Genomic DNA, 21163 nt, shown 5'->3' on the forward strand with positions numbered 1-21163 from the left:
TATATTTTTCTCATTTTGAAAAAATACCAGGAATTTAAAATGGCCAGGAGAGTGCTGGACTTTATTATTACAGAGTGTACTTATTGGCAAAGCTCATGAAGTTTATACTTCACTGTCAGTTGAAGCAAGTGCTGCATATGGTTTGGCCAAGGAATGTATCTTGAAGTGTTATGAGTTGGTACCTGAGACATATTGACAGGTTTTGGAATTGCAAGAAAGAAAATAACCAGACTGATGTTGAGTTTGCCTGGGATAAAGAACAACTATTTGTCAGTAGGAGTGCCTCTAAGCAGATTAATAAAGATTATGACAAACTTAGACCATTCATATTGGTCAGAGAGTTCAAGAACTTGTGTCCAAAGTGATGTCAAAATTTACCTTGATGAACACAAGATATAATTTCAAAAATGTAGCTCATTCAGCTGACATTAATAAACGTGAAAAATTTTGCACACAGACAAAAATCCAGGAATTTGTCTGGATATCAGGAATTATCACATGTATGCCATGCCATGGTGACAGGTCATTAGTCAACCTGATCATTTTAAGGTCCTTAAAAGCTTAGTACCCAAAACATTAGGTAATAAATCGAACAGAGCCCAACATAAGGTCCATCAGTTGTCCATCAGAATGGGCAGTGGTTCTTTGGAATGTTGAATAAACAGTGCTTGATGGACAGGTGGTGTTACGCAGTTAGAGCTTGGGGTTTCATCAGTTGCTTTATCTTAATGGAAGAGATTTAATTTAATACAAATGATGAAATTCTTGCAGGAACTTTAAATTGCGGTTACGTAGAGATACATCAGCTTTCACACCACAGTATATGATGAAAGAAGATGATGGCACGCTGAAAGATGTAGACCTTTCTTTTCTCTATACAGGAGAAGTTGTGGGTAAGTTGAACAGACTATGATGTTGATGATGTTGATATGTGTTTAGGCTAAGTCATGCCTTGCACCAGTCTCACCACTATTTGAGATGGCGCAATTTCCTTAACTCGCATGAATCAAATAGACATAATAAAATTCATGAAATTTTTATATGAATAATTTTATTCATGACAACAGCTGAAGGTTTATGACATGACCAGGTGCAGGAGTGTGGATGTATTATGGGTATCAGTGATTTACATTGGTTTGTTTATCATCCTGTTTGATGGTGCTGAGATATAAGGATACAGATGTGCAACTGTCTGTCCATTCAATGTTAGATGGGGTGGTTTCTGCAGCATGACTTGACTATTGTCTTTCATTCTCAAATATCATTTTTTTTACTCATGAGCAGAATCAGAAACCTATTTGATTTGCCGCTGCTAGGTCCAAGGACTAGGTCACTGGAGCTGAATATATGTGATGTTCCTTTTTGTGTGATAACATAAATTTCATCAGACTCCTGTAGTAGACTGAATGGTCAGAGGCTACCCCCCCCCCAAAAAAAACGGTGAAAGTTGAATATCATTGGTGGTGTTATTGTAATGGTGTGGGGTCTGCTTGACAAGTTAAGTTTCTTGGATCCAGTTTTCATGAACTTTATAGTTTACACATGGGTGTAGGCACCTCCCTTCAAATTCTTTTTCACAGTGATCAAAGGTCAAAGTCACTGAAGCTAAAACGTTCATTTCAAGCTTCATTTTAGTCAAGTTTCTTTCCGCAGTGTTATGAACTTTATTGTTGCATGACACTTGACAAAGGGCAGCTCCCTTTTGAGTCTATGATTGATGGACCAAAGGTCAAGATTACTGAATGTGAAATTGCAGAATTCTGTTAATTTTAATTGCCTGTCTCTCCTCTATAAACAAGCACCCCTTACTCCAGTTAAACTTAAAAGTTTGGTCCATATTGAACGTTTCTAATACTATCAAGGAGTTAGATTTCAAATTTTCAGTTGACATCAGTGTGTTAAATTTTTGAGAAAATGAACATGTTTTGTACATTAGTTGACCAGTACACAACACATATGGTTCTTGATTGAAGTTAGCACCAAATTTCTCAACAATTTAGATTATCTGCTTTGTGGCATTTTTTTGAGTCAAATATTCCTAAAAGCTGCATGTGATACAAGCAATCATATGTCTTGCCAATACAAGCTAGCTTAATCATTAGTCTTGCCAATACAAGGTAGCTTAATCATTAGCCTTGCCAATACAAGCTAGCTTAATCATCAGTCTTGCCAATACAAGCGACCTTAATCATCAGTTGTGCCGATAGAAGCTACTTTAATCATCAGTTGTGCCGATACAAGCTACCTTAATCATCAGTTGTGCCGATACAAGTTACCTTAATCATCAGTTGTGCCAATACAAGTTACCTTAATTATCAGTTGTGCCGATACAAGCTACCTTAATCATCAGACTTGTACTAGGTAGGCATAAGATAATTATAGCCTGCTGGAAAAAATCATAATCGTGTACATGCAGAGGCAGAAGTTTATGAAGGTCATGGCAAATTAAAGACAAATTCAAAACTGATATTGAAGCCAATTGCCTGATCTCTAGGTAAATAACTATACATATTAAGTTTCCCATGCATCATTGATTAGTAACCTGATCAATTAATGATTAGTGGTTTGGTTCCTCAAACATATATAAAATGTCCAGAAATCTGTATCTCCAAACATGTCACGTTTATGGAAATTTTACTGTATTGACGTTTTTTTAATTTTATAATTCTATACAGAAAAATGTAAATGTCGTGAACATCAGGATCTTTTTTAAATTATATTTTTAGAACTATACTTTTAATTGGAACTATGTACAGTAATCAGGATTGTGCTTACATGTTGATAAACTTTATACATACATACATATATAGATTCATATATACATACATTCTGTTGTACAGGTATACCTGGCAGTAAGGTCGATGGAGCTATTATTCAGGGAATGTTTCGTGGTGAAATCCATATTCCTGGAGACACAGTGTATCACATAGAAGTCAACAACCGATTTAATAAATCGCAGCTACGTGCAGATCACCACTCTGTCATATACAGGGATAAGGACCTAAATTTGGACCCTTACAGGTACACCATTATTCAGATTCTTTATGTATTTTTACAAATAATACAGTATAATTTTTGAATAATAATAATAATAATAATAATAATAAAAATAATATACTTTTTTATTGTTGTTAACTCAGCTAATTAAAGTACATAAAAAAAGTGGGTAACTGTAACCTGCATATTTAGCTTACCTGTCTTATGGCCAAATGTGCTGACTCTGCATCCGTTGTGTGTAGTTTGATGCGTGTTGTCCACTACAGCATAAAGGACTTTAATTTTATACAAATGATGCTGATCCATTGTCAAACAATGCCACTGTTTGATAATAAAACAACTGAAAAACCCCAATGAAATAAACTTCTTGAAAACCAATTAACAAAAATGGATGTAACTTGACAGAAAACATTCTGGTATAAAAACCATTCTGTGGGATCAGTTATGGTATTCTGCCATCAGATAGTTGTGAAGATACAAACAGTGCAGTAACTTGAAATAGTTGCAGGTTTAATCCTGCAGTAAAATGTTACAGTGGAATTTATAATTTTGTATCGCACAACAGTCGTCTGAGGGAATGTTGGTTACATAGGTTTCTGGTGTTTCTGACATACTACCTTTGACTACTGCTGTCCTTGTTTCATTTATTTCATATGCCCCATTAAAGAAGATTAAAAATTAATCTCAAAGACGTTTGTGTATAGTGTAAAACAAACATAGCTGCATAATTTATTTCTTTTGTAGAGATGATAGCTTTTGTTGGAGTATAAGTGGTGGCAATTGCTGTGTTCTGTATTTTAAAAAACCCAACTTTTTTAGAATAAATTCATAATATGAGACAGGGGACCTGAAGACATGTGTCTGTTTAATCATCAAACATAATATAAATCTAGGTTGCATTATAATAATTATTTGTTACTTACAGTTGTTTTTGCTAATAAAAGTTCTCTATAATTATGTACCATAATGACTGTAAGTTTTGGGACATGAAAAATAATAATTATTTTAATTCATGTCCCAAGATTTATGTGCATTTAAAAATTATAGCATTTTTGATGTTCCAGCACTTATAAATTATGTTGAGACAAAATGGGCAAGATTGCCATACTGCATACAGCAGTGACCAGCTCTTGTTCATTTAGTAACATCAGAAAAGTATTATGTTTTATAAACTACTACAATTGTATTTATGTTAGCATTTTGCTTGTGCATATTTTCAGATTTTTTGAAAACATGAAATAAAATTAAAGTAAATAAAAATTGTAATAATTCATGGGGCACTTAAGAGTTTACCTGGCAACAGGTACTATTATATAGTATACTGACCATTGCTTACACAGTGCAGATAGCATATCCTTGTTTATTCCCAAAAATACTAGATGGAGATTTTTGCTTTCTTCAGTATTTTTGCTGTATCTCATTCTTCCAAACCACATTTATAAAAGATGTCAGTGGCTCTTTTATTTATTTTGACCTGCGTGCTCAAGAGTTACTGTTTTTTGCAGATATAAGCGATCCATCAACATGATGTAAATCATATGAAATGACAAACATCTTTAATTATACAAGTCTCATAACCAGCATACAGTATATTCACTTAACTGATCATCATTAATACATTTTAGCTGTGTGTTTCGGCTTACTGTAACACAAATTCGTAACTTTAAACACGGTACTCATTCCACTTTTGATTTTGGACAGCTGGTTGTCTCAGTGTTTCCTTTTGTTTATAATTGGCAGATTTGTCTACTGACAGGAGACCAGGTAATTGTTTGATCCATGAAACTGGCATGTGAAGTGGGTGATTTTTGTCTGGCAGCAATGCCATTAACCATTTGTTCTACAACATACCCCACACAAATTAACTGTTGGAAAATCTAAAGTGGGTTGAGCAGGATGAGATGCCCTGCATAATAGCAGTACTAAATTAATTGGTCCCCCCTCAAATTATATTGGACTGACTGACCATTGATGTCAGTATCATTGTCAGTCAATTAAGGTAGGAACACTTGTTCTGTTGAGTAGCACGATTACCGATTACCGTAGCTGAGTAAACAGGTGCTTATTTATGTGGTCACTTAATCAAAGCAAACTATGTCTGAGCGTTTAATATATTACAATTATTTTCAAAGCATTATTTCTGAAATTTCTTTATTGTATTTGGAGGTATTAATATTTTTAGAAATGTATCAACCAATATTTATTGTTGATGTTGTGAGTCTGTTCGTTGTTGCCATGTTGCCGTATTTCCTCGACAAAAATGTCCAGCATATGTTTTGTGGGGTGGGTGGGTGAGTGCATGTATGTGTGTTTTTATACCACATGTAGTTTTCCTGTGCAAGTTCCCACTCCCCACCTGATTTCCAAACAAAATCACTATCTCTTCTTAACAAGAAAACCTTCTCAACCTTTCACAAATCTTTCTCAGGGTGTGAGAAAATGTGTTCATTTAGCCAGGTACCATGAAATATTGGATTTGGGTTTCCATGAGTTCAGTTTAGGTGGCCTTTTTGGGCCATAATATTATGCCATAAGGTTTTTCAGTGTAATTTTTAAACCACAGATATTCACATATTTCATGTAGGAAATAATTTATTATTACTTACAACAAAGACAAAGAGAAGTAACTCTGTCTCATATTAAAGTTCCTTCTTTGTGCTATTGATACGATTGGTTATTAGAATCATTTTCTTGAAATCCAATCTTGAACTTTGTTATCTAATTTTACCTTTTATTTTGAAGGAGTAAACGGGAGCGTGACAGAAGAGAGGCATCAAAGGCAACATCCACATCTGGTTACTGTGGTTATGACCAAGCTGTCCAATGGATGAGGTCAGTTGTTGAATCAGAAGTTACACAGGATGCAAACAGGAACAGGAGGGTAAGTTGGTGTCCACTTTTTAATACATATTTCACACTTGCAATTTAGGTCTTGGACTAGGTTTCTTCACACATTTAAGAGTTAGGCTGGTCTTGTACATATTAATTCAGGGTCGGCCCTGGGTCTGAAGTCAGTTCAGGGAGAAAGTACTTAACACTGATATGACAGGCTGTTTCAGAGATTATAATTTTTAAGTGTGAAACTAGTCAGTGAGAGTGCATAGATAAAAATGATGGCGGAAATGAAGAGGCAAAGAAGATTCTAGAGGAAAACTAAATTGTGTGGTTATTATTTTGGCCAACAGTGTTGAAATATTTATGCTTCCAGAATCTGAGGATAGAATTACACTATTGTTCTCATCAGAATTGATTACTAACTGTATGCAGAGGCTCATAGGAATATGCAGTGTGATTGTAAAAGTTCTTCATTGAAAATGTTATAAATTCCATTTTTGATACATAAAAAAAGGTTTTTTTTAGGAATCCTTCTTATCATTTCTCTGGTTAGCATCTCTGCTATTGAAACTACTATTCATATTTTTTTCATGGGGGAAAAGGTTTATGTGGGCAGTTAATAATAATAATGATGTTGGTTTAGTACAGTGCTTTATCTTGAGAAGTTCTAAGTGTTTTACAATATTAGTTAACACATAAGAACATACAAGATTACAAAAACAAACACTGAAATTACATAACAAAACCTTGCTAATAATAATTAAGGGCGTAAACAGTATTAAGTCTTTAAGTCTGTTCTTGTTGCAGAAATAGGTGAGGTTTAAGAGCACTCTTGAATGAGATGTCCTTTTGTCTCAGATCTATGTGCAATTCATTCCATGTAGTTAGGCCTGGTACGCAAAAGAATGTTGTCCATGTGGCTTTGTTTTAACAGTTGGAACAATAAGAATACAAGTATCAGAAGAGGAGCATAAGTTTCTAGATATGGGGTGTACGCATGGGTGAGGTCAGAGAGTTATATTGGACTGGAGCCTATCAAAGAAATGTAGCATAGTGAACAGATTTTGTGTTTGACTCACAATTGGACTGGTAGCCAGTGAAGGTTGAAGAGCAGGGGGAGGTGTGCTGAGTTCTTTGTACTTTAAGGATAATCTGAGCAGATATGTTTTGAAGTTTCTGTAGTAGATGTTGACATGAACCAGATAGAAATGAATGAAAATAGTCAAGTCTTGGAAGTATATCACTCATTCTCTTCCCCCCCCCCCCGACACCCATGTTTAAGATTCCTGGCTAGGTAAGTGGTGTTAAGTTGACAAATAACAACTTTATAAATATTGCAAATGATTGGTAATAGAATGTTTTATGTCTTAACATCTTTATAAATTTGTCAGAAGTGTTGAATCAGCACTTATCATTTCAGAGTGCTGTGCAATGGCAGGAAGTGTATGACTCCCGTAACCAGCACAATGCTGAGCATAATATGTACAGTGCCAGATTGAACCGGCAGAAGAGAGGAGGCCTAGGCCAGAAAAATACCTGTGCAATGTATCTCAGATCAGATCCATTGTTGTGGAAGCATGTTTTGGCAAAAAATTCAGGGGTCAGTATGCATGCATTATTTGAGGAAAACACATGGATACAGTTAAGATTTTGTTTTTCATCTATACACTGATTCATTAAGCACATTCAAGAAGCATACATACAAATTTGCTGATGAAACTTGTGTTTTGCTTTTAAAATAAGACCTTACACTTGAATAGACAAAATGAATTGTATAGGCAATGTTTTTTATGCATGTATTGATGACCTGATCAGATTTCTTTCATCCTTAAGATAATTGTGTGTGTTTTTAACCTTCTGGCCCACCATCATAAATATTATTCAGTAATTGGAGAAATAAAATACAGCTCCAGACTTGGAAATCTTATTCGAAATGTACAGATGCTGTATTTTGATTAGTCCAAATTGCTTCAAGTAAGACTTTGAGTTGAGTAAAGTTTTATGTTGTAGGGGCCAGGACTTATTGATATTTGGTGAAAACCTGGTAAGCACAATCATGCAAAAACTACTTGTTATAGACAAAAAATATTTGGTAGGCTTATTTGTATACACGTGCAGAATATCTGATTAGATTTTCATGTCATTTTATAAGTTTTGTTGAACTGTTTTAACTTAGACATTTTTTTTATTGAAACCTTATTAGCTTATTAGCACAAAAAAAACACTGTTAGCATACAAGCACATGATATTTGATAGGCTTGCTTGTTTGAATACAGTATTACATATTTTCGATTGCCCACTCCACACCATGGATGAGTACACATCACATAAGGAATTAGGTATCATCTATGGATGGTGGATATCCACTACATCTAGAGAAAGTCCATTTAGGCTAGTGTTGCTGATTTTATTACTGCCTTAATGGGTTTTATGGAACCCCTCATTGCTTTTTGGCATTCAGCCTGCAGGTCACCACAATAAACAAAAAGATGGGTGAAACCCCAACAGTCTAATCTTGACCATGGAAAAGATGTATATTACAGTAAAGATACCATGTTTTAAATTTCTTGCATGTATCCCATTCATGCCCCATGATAGAGTATATATCAATGTAGCATGACGGGTTTGTTAATGCTGCCACTGTGGTAAGTGTGTTATGGTTGGAGTGGGGTGCTTCCAATATTCTATTTCAATTATTATAAAATCCCACCTAGGCTCGATTTTGGTTGGAAGTTAAATTAGTGAAAGATAGATATAATGCTCTGAGCCCCCAGTCAGCAATGCCGACAGTTAAATGATTGAATATACAAAAGAGTGAAATTCAACGAATAACAATTTAAGAATGATTCAGTAGTCAAGTGCTTCAAATTTCCCAAGTATTCTCCTTCCGCTCAACCCTGTGATAGCCTATTGCATCATTTGATTAGTAGTGTGAGATAGCTTTCCACCTGTCCTTGTATTCTACTCATCTGTGTATTCTTCTTTCCTATTCCTCCAATTCCTTCTCTTCCTCTCGACTTCCTCCATATTCCCTCTCCTCCTTGACTTCTTTATACTCCTCCTCCTCCACTTTCTCCTCCTAGACTTCTTTTGCTCCTCCTTCTTGACTCTTTTTACCGACTAGACTTGTCAACTCTGACTGCTTTGCTAGTCCCACTTCCATGTCCCCTCTTAGAGACTTGGGACTCAGCTGAACCAGAAGTTCTGTCTCCCCAAAAGCTTCCCGTGAAAACACAAGTAGGGTACAATATTTTCCTGCGCCCTCTCATCTCACACTACACCCAGCCAAATCATCAGATAACGGCTATTAAATTTCTTCAGTCACGCATTCATTTGCATTGAAATACTCATACATTCTTGTATAGTAAAACAACGTTGCAGTAAAAGCACAGTTTCAGTTACTTCTCATACATAAATCAATAAATTGTGTCACATCAGTACATATTCCTAATAACATTATACTAAACAGTATCACATCAGACACATTTCTTTACATCGCAACTCATACAGAGTACACAAATATTCAAATATCCATGCATCCATATTAACTATTCTTACACGCTTCCACCATTTTCCAAATTCACAATTCAGGCATGTGTAAATTCTAACATATCACACGAATAAATGCGCTAGTTTACTACGAAGTAACCTATTAGTAAATTACAAAATTAATTCTGACCACAAGCTAACAATCTACATAATTATCTACATAATACTCAAATACACATGTAAATGAACACTACAATGGTACTTCTACATACTAAATAATCCTAGTAATTAAGTATACCTACTTCACCTGATTACAATTACAGTGCCGTAATATTCTGCAAAAATCGAGCAAATAACTTACTGACCTTTACGAAGCTTTATCTTTCCTTAGAATCTCCAAATTATGAGTGGCTTCCTCTGAGTAACCCTTTATTGCTCAGCAATCTTCCAAGGCAAGACTAAATTTTCACTTGCTAGTTTGAAGTTATAATTTGGATCAAAAATGTTATCACACCTTCTATCTCAATTCTGATTGGGTGTCACTTTGACCCAATCCAATCAAACTTAGCAGACAATGTCCTTCTCACTGTCTGTCCATGTGGGGATGGATTTACAACATGCCATATTTCCCCCTCACGGGTTCCTCTGATCTTAGGACTAAGCTGTAACACATAGGTAGGAAGTCGCACGATCTAACGCCTGTGCCATTTTAAGATACCGGATCTTCTCTCTGGTCACAGTATTCTTGCATAAGAGATTAACTCTAGCCTGCGGCAATGTTTAGACACCAAGCCATGGCTTGTAATAATACCTTAGTTTATACATAACTTAGTAACTGGGGCTGAGCAAACCTGATAATCAGTGTATCCCTGTTGATGGACTACATATTCATGTTAGCATACAGGAATTTGCATCCTGTTCTATATCAAGAATAAAGTTGATATTCTTTCTCAGTAAATGGTAAAGTTCCTTGATAATTCTTAATGGGATGGTCTGTTTTCTGTCTTCTGTCATCTGTTGTGTTTCCATCCATTAGGACACATTTCTTGTCATTACTACTAAACTACTTGGAGGTTTGCCTTAAAAACTTGACACACCCATTCATCCCATGATCTAGTTGATTCAGAATGGAAATGGTACTGCTTGGACATACAATCTTGAAAATCTATTTATTGCTACTCCTGAATGGATGGTCATATGATCATGGGGTTGATGTTTAGATGGTCCTAAAAGAAATGGTGGTAGGCTGACATCCAATATGACTACCATGGTAGCCATTTTAAAAGTCTTTTTATTACAACTCTTTCTGAATGGATGATCATATCAACATGGGGTTCTCAGGTAAAGACCCCTTATGATGTTTAGATAGTCCTAATTGAAACTGATGCTGATCTGATGTCCAGTATGGCCCCAATGACAGCCATCTTGAAATCTTGTTATTGCTACTCTTTCTGAATGAATGGTCATTTCAGCATGGGTTATTCATTAAGCTACTTTTTATGATGACCATTGTGTTATAAACTTCAAAATTTTATGCAATTTCAGTAATAAGCAAGGTGCTTGCATATTAATGAGTTGATGTTGCTAAGATTGTTGCCACTTTAGAAAACATGTTTCTGATCCCATTTTGATCAAACTTGAAATATTTACATGTATATTCAGGATCACAGTAACGAGTGAGATCCATGCATGCTTATTAATCATTTAATTATGGATTTGACTGGCTGAGCATGTTACTTTACTGGAAGCCACATTTGTAATTCGATTTTGATCCAACTTGGAATATATGCCTATATCACGCTGCATAGAATTTTATTTTATTCAAGTTGCTATAAGGTGGAGCATATCATATTTTGAAGTTCCTATTTTGTTTCTGCACTCTAGTTTTCCACTATCTACCGTTACCAGACTTTGCTTGCATTTTGATTTTGGGTTAAGAAAGTTAACGTCAAGTTCACTGACTGACTTAATACTGGTTTCTGCACAGTACATTTAGTTTTATTTAACAAATCCTTTCATTGGTTTTTTCTTCCAAGTATTATTGCAGTAAGGACAGAACTATATTAACTTGTATTTGTTTAACATTTCTTGTGCATCAGGCTCTGATGTCATCAGACCTCTCTGGTGACCTAAGTGGTTAGAGTGTCTGCCTCAGATGTGGGAGGGCACAGGTTCAAACCGTGACTGCATCATACCAAGGACTTATAAATTTGGTACAAACAGCTGCCTCGCTAGGCGCTCAGCATTAAGAGGTTAGTGTTAGGACTGGTTGGCCTGGTGTCAGGATAATGTGCCTGGGTTGGACATGATGCTATATGTCTGTAGCATGATTCCCAAGTACTAGACATCACTGTAAACTGCCATATTGCAGACATGATAGCAATACAGCTGTAAAATTGTTAAAGCTTTGTTCAAAATCCAAATCAAACTCACACACTCTCAGTGTTAAAATTTAATATTTAAGTTTTGTTTTATTGCAAGACATGCACAAGAGGGAATATTATTAACTGGGTCACAGATGAGGCACTACACTCTTGAGGTTTGTGTGTGAGGCACCTAATTTATTGTTACAGTTTAGGCACCTCATTCTCTTGGGCTAACAACTAAGGTACCTCTTTCTTTGGGGGTCACAGGTAAGACACTTTATTCTTTGGGCACTACAGGTGAGGCATCTCATTATTTGGGGGTCACATGTAATGCAATCCATTCTTTTCACAGGTGAGGCATCTCATTATTTGGGGGTCACAGGTAATGCAATCCATTCTTTTCACAGGTGAAGCACCTCATTCTGTTAGCTAACTCCTTACATGTCTTTTTTTTTTTCAGAATCAAAATATAGCCAAAGATGAAATCCTGGCTTTCTTCAGTAGTCATGTTAAAGCCATTAACAGAATTTATGGACAGACTAACTTCACAGACGGAAATGTGTGGTACTCTGGAGTCCAGTTTGCTGTGCAGAGAACAACAGTAAGGATTAGAAGTACACATTTTGCAAGAAAATAATTGGTGGGGAATAATTTTAAAACAACTTGTTCACAGTGTGTTAAAGTACTAACAGATAAAGAACATTGGGTGTGAAACAAGATTGTCACTATTTCAGTGCAGAGAAACATGTTAAAGTCTTGAGGCAGACAATGCAATTTTCATCACTCTGTAAATTGCAATCCTTGGCATCAGATCAATTATGTCAGTTTTCTTTTTCTAGTTTGACCAACAAAAATTGGAGCATCTTGATGGACCTAAATACCAAGAGTATTTTGGTTAAAATGGTGATTTTAAGTTAAGCATTGTGATCTAACAATTCATGTTTATTTTACTCTTAATACTTCTTTCTTTTTTATCTTTAAGCAAGTCGATATACACCTTGATATCTTTGATAGATCAATTTGCTGAGGGCTGTTCCATTTAAACATACATGGTACTCTGGGAAGATAGTTTATTAAAAAATATATGACAGGGTACTTTGATTTCAGAGTTCACATTAAGATGATAAGAAAATTCTAAATTGCATCTATGGGTGAGTACCTGACTTTAAAAGTGCCTTCCCTGCATCCCATGTAGGTTTTAATGGAACAGCCCTGAGTCATGAAAAGGCTTTGCTCATGCTTTAAAGATAAAGAACCATTTTAATACCTATAATGGGACATTTTTTGCACATGATAAATTTCTGCATAATATCTATTTTTCTATCTATGAATTCAAATCAGATTTGATATACACTGAAACTTGTATGTGATAGATCAAGCAAGTTTTATCCTTTGTAGACCTGGGTTGCAGATATGTAGGGTGTTTTAAATACAGGTGTCTGCTTAGGTATCTTTTCACCATAGCTTCATATTTAAGGATTGCTTTTGTTGCTTAGAAATGATATTTATTTAATGACTGATTTTAGTTTAGTTTAATTTATTATTATCAGAGATATGATAGGTACTTGATTTGTTAAATCAAATATTGCATTTATCTAGTGTTGGAATCATTTGACAGTTTTCCCAATCAGTTATGAATTGATATTTTTCATTAATAGGTGAAGAAAAGATGTAGGACCACCCATTAACGATGCTTATATTCAGTAAAAAATAATTTTTTCTCAGACACTTTATAAGCTGATCTTGTCCCAAATATATTGGAAATTTTTGCCAGTAAAAACAGGACAATTTTTTATCTCCATTTTATTTTTGTATGCCATCTGTATGAGATGTGCCCTATAATTGAACCTTTATCGTCACTTATGATCTAGAGTTATCAATGTAGCTGATGGTTTTGTCACATTTTTAGTCAGAAATACTGTGCACCTTTTTAAATCTAGGTTTTGAATTTAAACAAATGCTTCAGAAATGACCACAATATGATAGTTTTTTATTTTTTACCTTTTTTTTTTGAGAAATGGAGATTCAGGTACATAAAGTTACCTATTACCTGGCAGATTTCTCTGTAAAATCTTTCTGGCAAAACTTTTCAATTTAATCTGAAACATTTGGTACACATTTTTGCTTTTGTAAACAAGGCATTCATTTCAAGGAGCATAATGCTAGAAGCATCCAGTACAAACTGAATGCATAAATAACACAAGAGATTCAAACCAACAAAAGCATTCTTTGATTTTTCTTTAGTTACAAATCTAGGTGTTAAACTATGTAACAAAAAGAAGCGAAACCAGCAGGTTTAGTAAAATCCAGCAAACAATTTATCTAAGTTACAAAGTGAAAATTTAAGAGACACTTAAAGTATTGTGAATTAAATCCCAAACAGTTGTAAATTTTCCATTATGAGTGCATAATTATAGAATGTTTTATATTGATTCCAATAGTCTTGAATGTCCTGATATACAACTAGTCTTGAATATGCTGATGTACCAAATGTCATGGCTGTGTTCACAATAATCCCAAAGTAATAGGTTAGTCCAGATGCCAGTGAGCACATGGTAATTTTACTGAATATTTTAAATAAATACTCCTCTAGAGTTATATCTGAACAGAACTATTAACTCTGATAATAGATTCCCAAAGACCATTATGTTGAATAAACTATGTAAGTATGAGGATTGAATGTTGAATAAACTAAGTATGAGGATTGAATGTTAAATAAACTTTGTAAATATGAGGATTGAATGTTGTGTTCTTTACATCAATAAGATGAAGAAAAAAAAAAACAGTTGCTCACTTGATCATTTCCACAATTCATTGAATTTGCATGTAAACTGTTGCATGTTCATATCATGAATGCTGAATCAAACCTCATGAAAGTCAGCATAATTCTGTCTCTTGAAGGTGATGACAACAGACACTGCAAAGTGTGATGATGCTTTTAACAAATCCCCATATTGTGAAGACAACATTGATGTCAGCAACTTCCTGAACCTCAACTCTCTGGAAAACCATGATGATTTTTGTTTGGCATATGTCTTCACCTACCGAGATTTCACACAGGGAACACTGGGTCTAGCTTGGGTTGGGGCACCATCACGTAAGTTTTAAAGATTTAAGCTTTATGTATTGTACAAGTATTATTAAATATATTTTAATAACTTAAGTACTTCTGATCACTTAGATGTTGTCTTAGGGACATAATGAACTTGAGAACCTGGATCACTTCAGTTTTCTTGTATGTTTTTATCATATTTTGTATGGAAATTTCCTACACAATGTGGATCTTTATCATAGCAATTTATCAAGCAGGATCTTTTTCTGACAGTGCCTGAGACATCATGTTAATTTATGTCAAGCGGATTAGTAAGGAGTTGTTAGGAACTGTGGACACTTGAAATTAAAGAAATTTGATTTACTTATTACTCAGATATCAATAATTAAGATTTTCCTCCATGAAATTTGACATTGCATTTGCGGAACTAATTAATAGGTTGTCTTTGTGGGTGTGTGCGTGGAATGATTTGCTGAAATCAGCAGATTGATAGCGCTAGAAATAGTCTCATATCCACTTTTGGGGCCCCGAGTGGCTGAGTGGTCTAAAGCGCTTACCATTCCAGACCACTGCCATCTCACCTCTGTCTGCGTGGGTTCGAGTCCAAGGCTCAGCTAGCGTGGGTACATGGGAAAGCCTGCCAGTAGCTTCTCGTGGGTCGGTGGTTCTTCCCTGGGTTTTCCAGGGTTCTTCCTCCACCAGTTATACTGGCCGCCATGTATAGCCTATCTTGTGCTGAAAAATGGCATTAAACCCTAGAACAACAATGATAACAACAACATATCCACTTTTACATCATTGACTGGTTCAACTCTGCCTTAAGAAACTCAGTTGAGATCACATATTTCTTGACTAAAGTTTGATGCAGGTGTAAGTAAGCTTGTGATTAATTTGCTTTATGATTTGAAGATAGAGTACATCTATTGGCAAATAAGCATTAGGTATAGAAATGCCTGAATAATAACAAAGATTGCAGCAGAGTTGTGTGTCATAGATAAAGAAGAGAAATTTGTACCTGAGTGTGTGGAAACCCAATGAATGAAATTAAAAGCACAAACAAATAGTTAATATATACTAAAAGTAAATATTTGCAATGCATTCTGTTGAATTTTTTGGTGACTGTTTTTTTTTAAAAATATTTTCCACATAGTAACATCATGTTTCTTCTTCTTGTCTGATATTAATACATTAGGAGTACATTCACTAACTTGCAGATGTAGCCCTCCCAAGCTAACAATGATGTTTATGTCTTATGGCATGTTTTAGCAAAACTGCTAAAAGGATCATCTGCAAGTCTGGGTGGAAGTTACACTGGAGTGGTCTCCCCATAGATAAAGGAATTTGTGCCAAATTTCATCAGTCATCACTTGCATCTTCTGCTTGTGCTGGTCAGGAAACTATTTACAAATCTTTGCATGTACCAATCTACTTTGAGCCTTTCATCATTTTAAATTTTTGGGATGTTCTTCCATCAGGTAAGTTGTTGTGGTGGTGGGTTTAACACCATTTTTAAGCACACATAGGCATGGTGACCAGTATAACTGGGGGAGAAAAAACCTGTGAAACCCATGAAAAACCTTTGATGGGCAAGCTTTCTCACATTGTCCACATTAGCCCAAGACTCAAACCCACATCAACAGAGGTGAGATGGCAGTGAGTGGAAAAGGCAAGCACATTAGACCACTCAGTCACCCAGGCCCTTCTGTCAGGGAATTATACTCGGTCATAACATTGCTTTGTATTTGATCACAAACAACTAGCTATTAGCACATCAGATCTCAAAAACATCTCTTTTTCATTCATTTTTTATGATTCTATATAATGTTCTAGGATAGTGCAACTGCGGCATGCTATTTGTAACAACATAGATTTGTACTCTGTTATGTTTATATACTAATGTGGCATTTAGAATGCCTATCTTAAGGAATTAATCAGTGCCAACATACTGATCTCTTTGACTTCTATTTAATTGTAGTAATCAGAGATTAAATATCAATACTTTTTATGCATCTTGCCTTGCAGTCACAGAGATAATGTGCTGAGTCATCTATTTGTAACAGTTTGGTAGAAGTATTGCTTTGAATTAATTATCTCTTCTTGGTTCAGAAGTAAATAAAGCTTATCAGTTTAATTCAGTCTTTGTAATATTGATCTCAGTGCAGTGTGAAATGTTAGGTTCTTTTAACAGACATGATTTTTCTCTGTTTTAAAGCAGAATTCCACTTTTTTCTTGTCTTTAATAACATTTTTCTTGATATAGTCTGTTTTATATCATCTCCAATCCGGTTTTTTAAAACGGTCTTTCCAATCCCATTCTGCAATGACCCTTGTAAATTATTCGTTCCATATATTAGTTAGCACATGAATCTCGTAAAGAGTATTCTGATTGGGTTTAAATTCATCCAATGAATCTTCGTGTAATGGAAGCTGATGGCAGTGGAAAGAAGCATGCTTGCAAAACATGGCCTCCCCAGTTGTTGAGAGGAACCATGACACAAAAAGTTTAGATAAAGGTTTTAAAAAAACATATGGAAATGGGAATGGCTGGAGCGAAAAGTTGATGGAAATTTAGTTGGTCAGTTTATAAGACAACTGATTGCTAGAGGACTGACCTTTTGTGACCTCTGCAAGAAAGATCTGAATTACAGTAATCACGGTTGGGATAGTTTGGAACAGCACCTACAAAAGAAGCTGCATATGGAAAAATTGAAGCTCAGAGGCATCTGGAAAAAGTGCAATTAATTACTATAAGAAGAAAGATTTCTTGCATGAGAGAACAAATGTAGCCCTCTGTCAGAATATATGCACTGCATGTCGCCAATACATGCACCAGCTTGAAAGGAAAAAGGCTGGCATTGAGAAGGAAAAAAAAACGATTGCACATTGAGCCAAAAAAGTCAGTGGTGACAAAAAGGAAGGCGAAAGAAATCTTGGCCAAAGTCACAAAAAGAGCTCAACTGGCATATCAGCAGGTTGTGTTCATTGAAGAAAAAAATAAGTGAATGTATGGGATTATTTGTATATAGTTTATGATCATAAGTTGCACCAGGAGTAGTTTTTTATTAGTGTTAATTTGCATTTTTGGCTGGATTACCTATACCCTCTTCCTGATAACAAGAGTGCTCAAAAAGAGCGATTTTTTCAGCTGTGGGGAGGCTAATGGTAGACTTGTTTGCAACAAGGGCAAACAACAAGCTGCCAATTTATGTCTTTCCAGTTCCAGATCAAGTGCATGGGCAGTGGACACCATCTGTCTGATGTGGGATTTATTTTATGTGAATGCCTTCCCACCTTTCAGAATGATTTGTCAAGTTCTTCACTGAATCAGGACTGGTAAATCATAGCTTATCTTGATATGGTCCAAATGGTCATGGTTCAGTGGTCTTGACATGTTGGTAGATACATCTTGATATGGTCCAAATGGCTTCCAGGGAGGTAACATTGAGGATGGAGCTACTTTTGCAACACACTGCACTCTCTGGACAACTCTCCAGATTCTTCACCTTCATGCCAGGCTGATATTGAATGATTTATCTGCCAAGATCATTATTTTATTGGGTTTGAAGGCAGATAACTTTCAGCATGTACTATTCTGGATGGGGAGTCTTCTGTTTCTAGTGGAGTAGAGAACACATTGCTTTAATAAGCTCCTCTTTGACCACTTGATGTTTTCTTTTCTTCTCAAAAACTATGATTGCACTGTTTCCATTGTTTGGGGTTATAGAGCAGCCCTCTTCAATACCCTGGATTTGTCTGTTGGTTCTACCATGGGGTCTGATGACCATTGTTCAGAAATGATAATGCATTTTGAGCTTCAAAGACCAATCTCTCTCTCTTTTAGTCCAGGTGGAATGTTTTTTCATCATCCTCTTACTGAGAGATCTTTCCATAATGAGAAATAAAGCTAGTAAGGTTTGGGAATTGCTGTATCATAGGCCTAAGTCATATTTGGGGGTAATCTTTGCAATCTCCTCTGCCTTCTCTTTGACCTACCTTCTTTAGCGCCAGAGGAGCTATCTACCCATTAGGCCCATTTGTGTCAGCCCAGCAAGTCATCCAACCATCTTTATGTGTGAAGTAGAGCATTCTACTGACAATGGATGGTATGCCAACACAGACAATGATGACTATGCATGACTTCATCAGCCTCCTACCAGACTGCAAAACATCAGCATGTAATAATAATAATAGATAATGTATTACTGATATTAAGATGTTTTTTTTGTTGTTGGGGTGGTGGTGGTGGAATAATTTTAATTATGTGATACTTACCTGTATCCCTCCACCTCCACCCCCACCCCTCACATTCTTATGTCTGTTTAGGTTAAGTCCAAGTCAAAGAAGCACAATATTTCAACTGACAGAAGTGAATTGAATTTACCTTGAACTTGGGTACTGGTACCAGGGAAATTGAAAGCAAGCAATAATAAGAGTTAAGCATTACATAATTAAAAATAGTTCCTCTCCCCAAAAAATACTCTACATTGAGGCAAAATAACTTAAGTATTGTGGTTCAAAGAAAACTTGGTTTTGCCAAATAAAGTTTGTTGTTCAGTAATTTCCTTGACCAGACCAAACTTTCTGGTTGGCTTATACGTAGGGCAATAATAAAGCCAATGGATTCTGGTTTCTAATGATCAGAGGCCATGGCAAGTCTAATATGGAAAAATGGTTTCTGCACATTACATTTAGTGCATTGCTGCATAGCTGTCAGGGTCATAGAGATCCATTGATGAATAATCTTCAGTCAACCATATCCTAGTCATACCTACATTGAGGATTTTTAAACATGAGCAAACTTTTAATGTACTATTCACAATACTATTTTGCTCTTAACAGAGGCTTCCGGAGGGGTTTGTGAGAAATACAAGCAGTATATGGAAGGAACCAAAGGGGTAAAGAAGAGTCTGAACACGGGAATCGTTACCACAATAAACTATGGAAAGGAGGTTCCTTCCAGTGTCTCCATGCTAACATTTGCTCATGAAGTTGGACATAATTTTGGATCTCCTGTAAGTAGGGCTGCAGTGAGTTACAAAAATATGACTGCATCACTCAAAGTGGCAGTCAGCACTTGGACTTGAGTCCTCAAAATATGAATTTTATTAGGTAGTGTTTAGTAATGATTAAAGACCATTTGAAATTTATGGGGAATTAATCATAACATGTTTTTTAAAACAGCCTGTTGGAGTTGTCTCCCCCATTGCATAAACTTTATCTTGCTCGTACTCAGGTATGCAAGTGCACATTGATGAACTGCCTTTAAACATATCTATCTGTGATATAAGAAACATATTTTCAGGCCTTTTCTCCATTTGTTATAAGTGAAATTTTCTATCTATTATTTGTGGCATACATTTTGTTTTAAGAATTCACTAAAATCTTTGTTGAAAGCAGTGCTCACAGAAAAAATCTTTTTAGACACAGGCCCTGGGTTATTTATTTAAATAAACTCACAAGCCCTGACTGAAATTCCACAAGCTTGGACTTGATCATGCCCTTTAATATTGTCAAACAATGTTGCAGTTGTTACAATGCAAATATAAATTCAATGTGGTTTAAAGGGTTTTGAAGGTAATGCAAGTGTCATTCATTTTCATTGCTACACTGGCTTGCTTCACAAAGTAAAACTCAACCAAGAGTTCTAAAATTTACTTTTGTTGGGCTTGCTGATAGCAAATTGCTTCCTAAATTGGCTTAAAAAATGTATTACACTTGAACTATTCCGACAACTGAAATGATCGTCCTTTACATTTTATATATGCTGTAAAATCCGACTTCAAAGAAATATTCCTGCTGTTCACAAACTTGTCAAAAATATAATACAAATGGCTTGAACATTATCATTGTTCTTGTACATGTATCTAGGATCAGTTTCAGTTACCTATAATTTGATCCATTTTCAGATCCTACCTGTGCAAATTTACAGAATTGGCTTACCCACTGCAGCCTTCAAACAGATCTCACTAGCTGTTGTCAGATAATTAAGTAATATGTGCATTGGTGATTTATACCTGACATCTTTCCCTTTAATTGCCCAAGGGATAATTTTACTTTAGCTCCAATCATGACTGTTTACAGTTTATATTTGTAATGGGCATATACTGAAAGTGTTTTTTTTTGTATTTGAAGATTACTGAAAATTGTGTTTTCTCAAAACATGGCTGTGTCAAGGGGTTTGGGAGTACAAAACCGTATTTTTAGCATGACATGTCATGATTCAATTTGATTAAAATTAGATCTCAGTTTCACATAGAATAGTGGTGATCTGGCATCAGGCTATCAGACTTTTTGAGCGCTGGTTGAAAGTCATCTAACGTTAATTTCTGGTGGGTCACATAGGTAAATCATACAACCTTGAAAAGTCTTGCAATTTGAGGGCATGCCTTGAAAACCTAAATTGCAAAAAGTTGTTTTTTTTATT

General features: G+C 35.5%; 1 protein-coding gene across 5 annotated transcripts in view; it reads left to right on the forward strand.

The window, feature by feature from the left end:
• The window catches only part of LOC149793122 (disintegrin and metalloproteinase domain-containing protein 10-like), a 122217-nt gene that overhangs the window by 35239 nt on the left and 65815 nt on the right, over positions 1-21163 (forward strand). For all 5 annotated transcript variants that reach the window (XM_089967031.1, XM_089967028.1, XM_089967030.1 and 2 more), the window contains exons 3-9: positions 772-893; positions 2841-3021; positions 5740-5878; positions 7253-7432; positions 12148-12288; positions 14589-14784; positions 19579-19751. In XM_089967031.1, coding sequence (XP_089823157.1) covers positions 772-893; positions 2841-3021; positions 5740-5878; positions 7253-7432; positions 12148-12288; positions 14589-14784; positions 19579-19751 — 1132 coding nt within the window. The remainder of the gene's footprint in view (positions 1-771; positions 894-2840; positions 3022-5739; positions 5879-7252; positions 7433-12147; positions 12289-14588; positions 14785-19578; positions 19752-21163) is intronic.

The sequence above is a fragment of the Sinohyriopsis cumingii genome, chromosome 8 (assembly GCF_028554795.1).
Source record: "Sinohyriopsis cumingii isolate HCF-2022 chromosome 8, ASM2855479v2, whole genome shotgun sequence".
Classification (NCBI taxonomy): Eukaryota; Metazoa; Mollusca; class Bivalvia; order Unionida; family Unionidae; genus Sinohyriopsis; species Sinohyriopsis cumingii.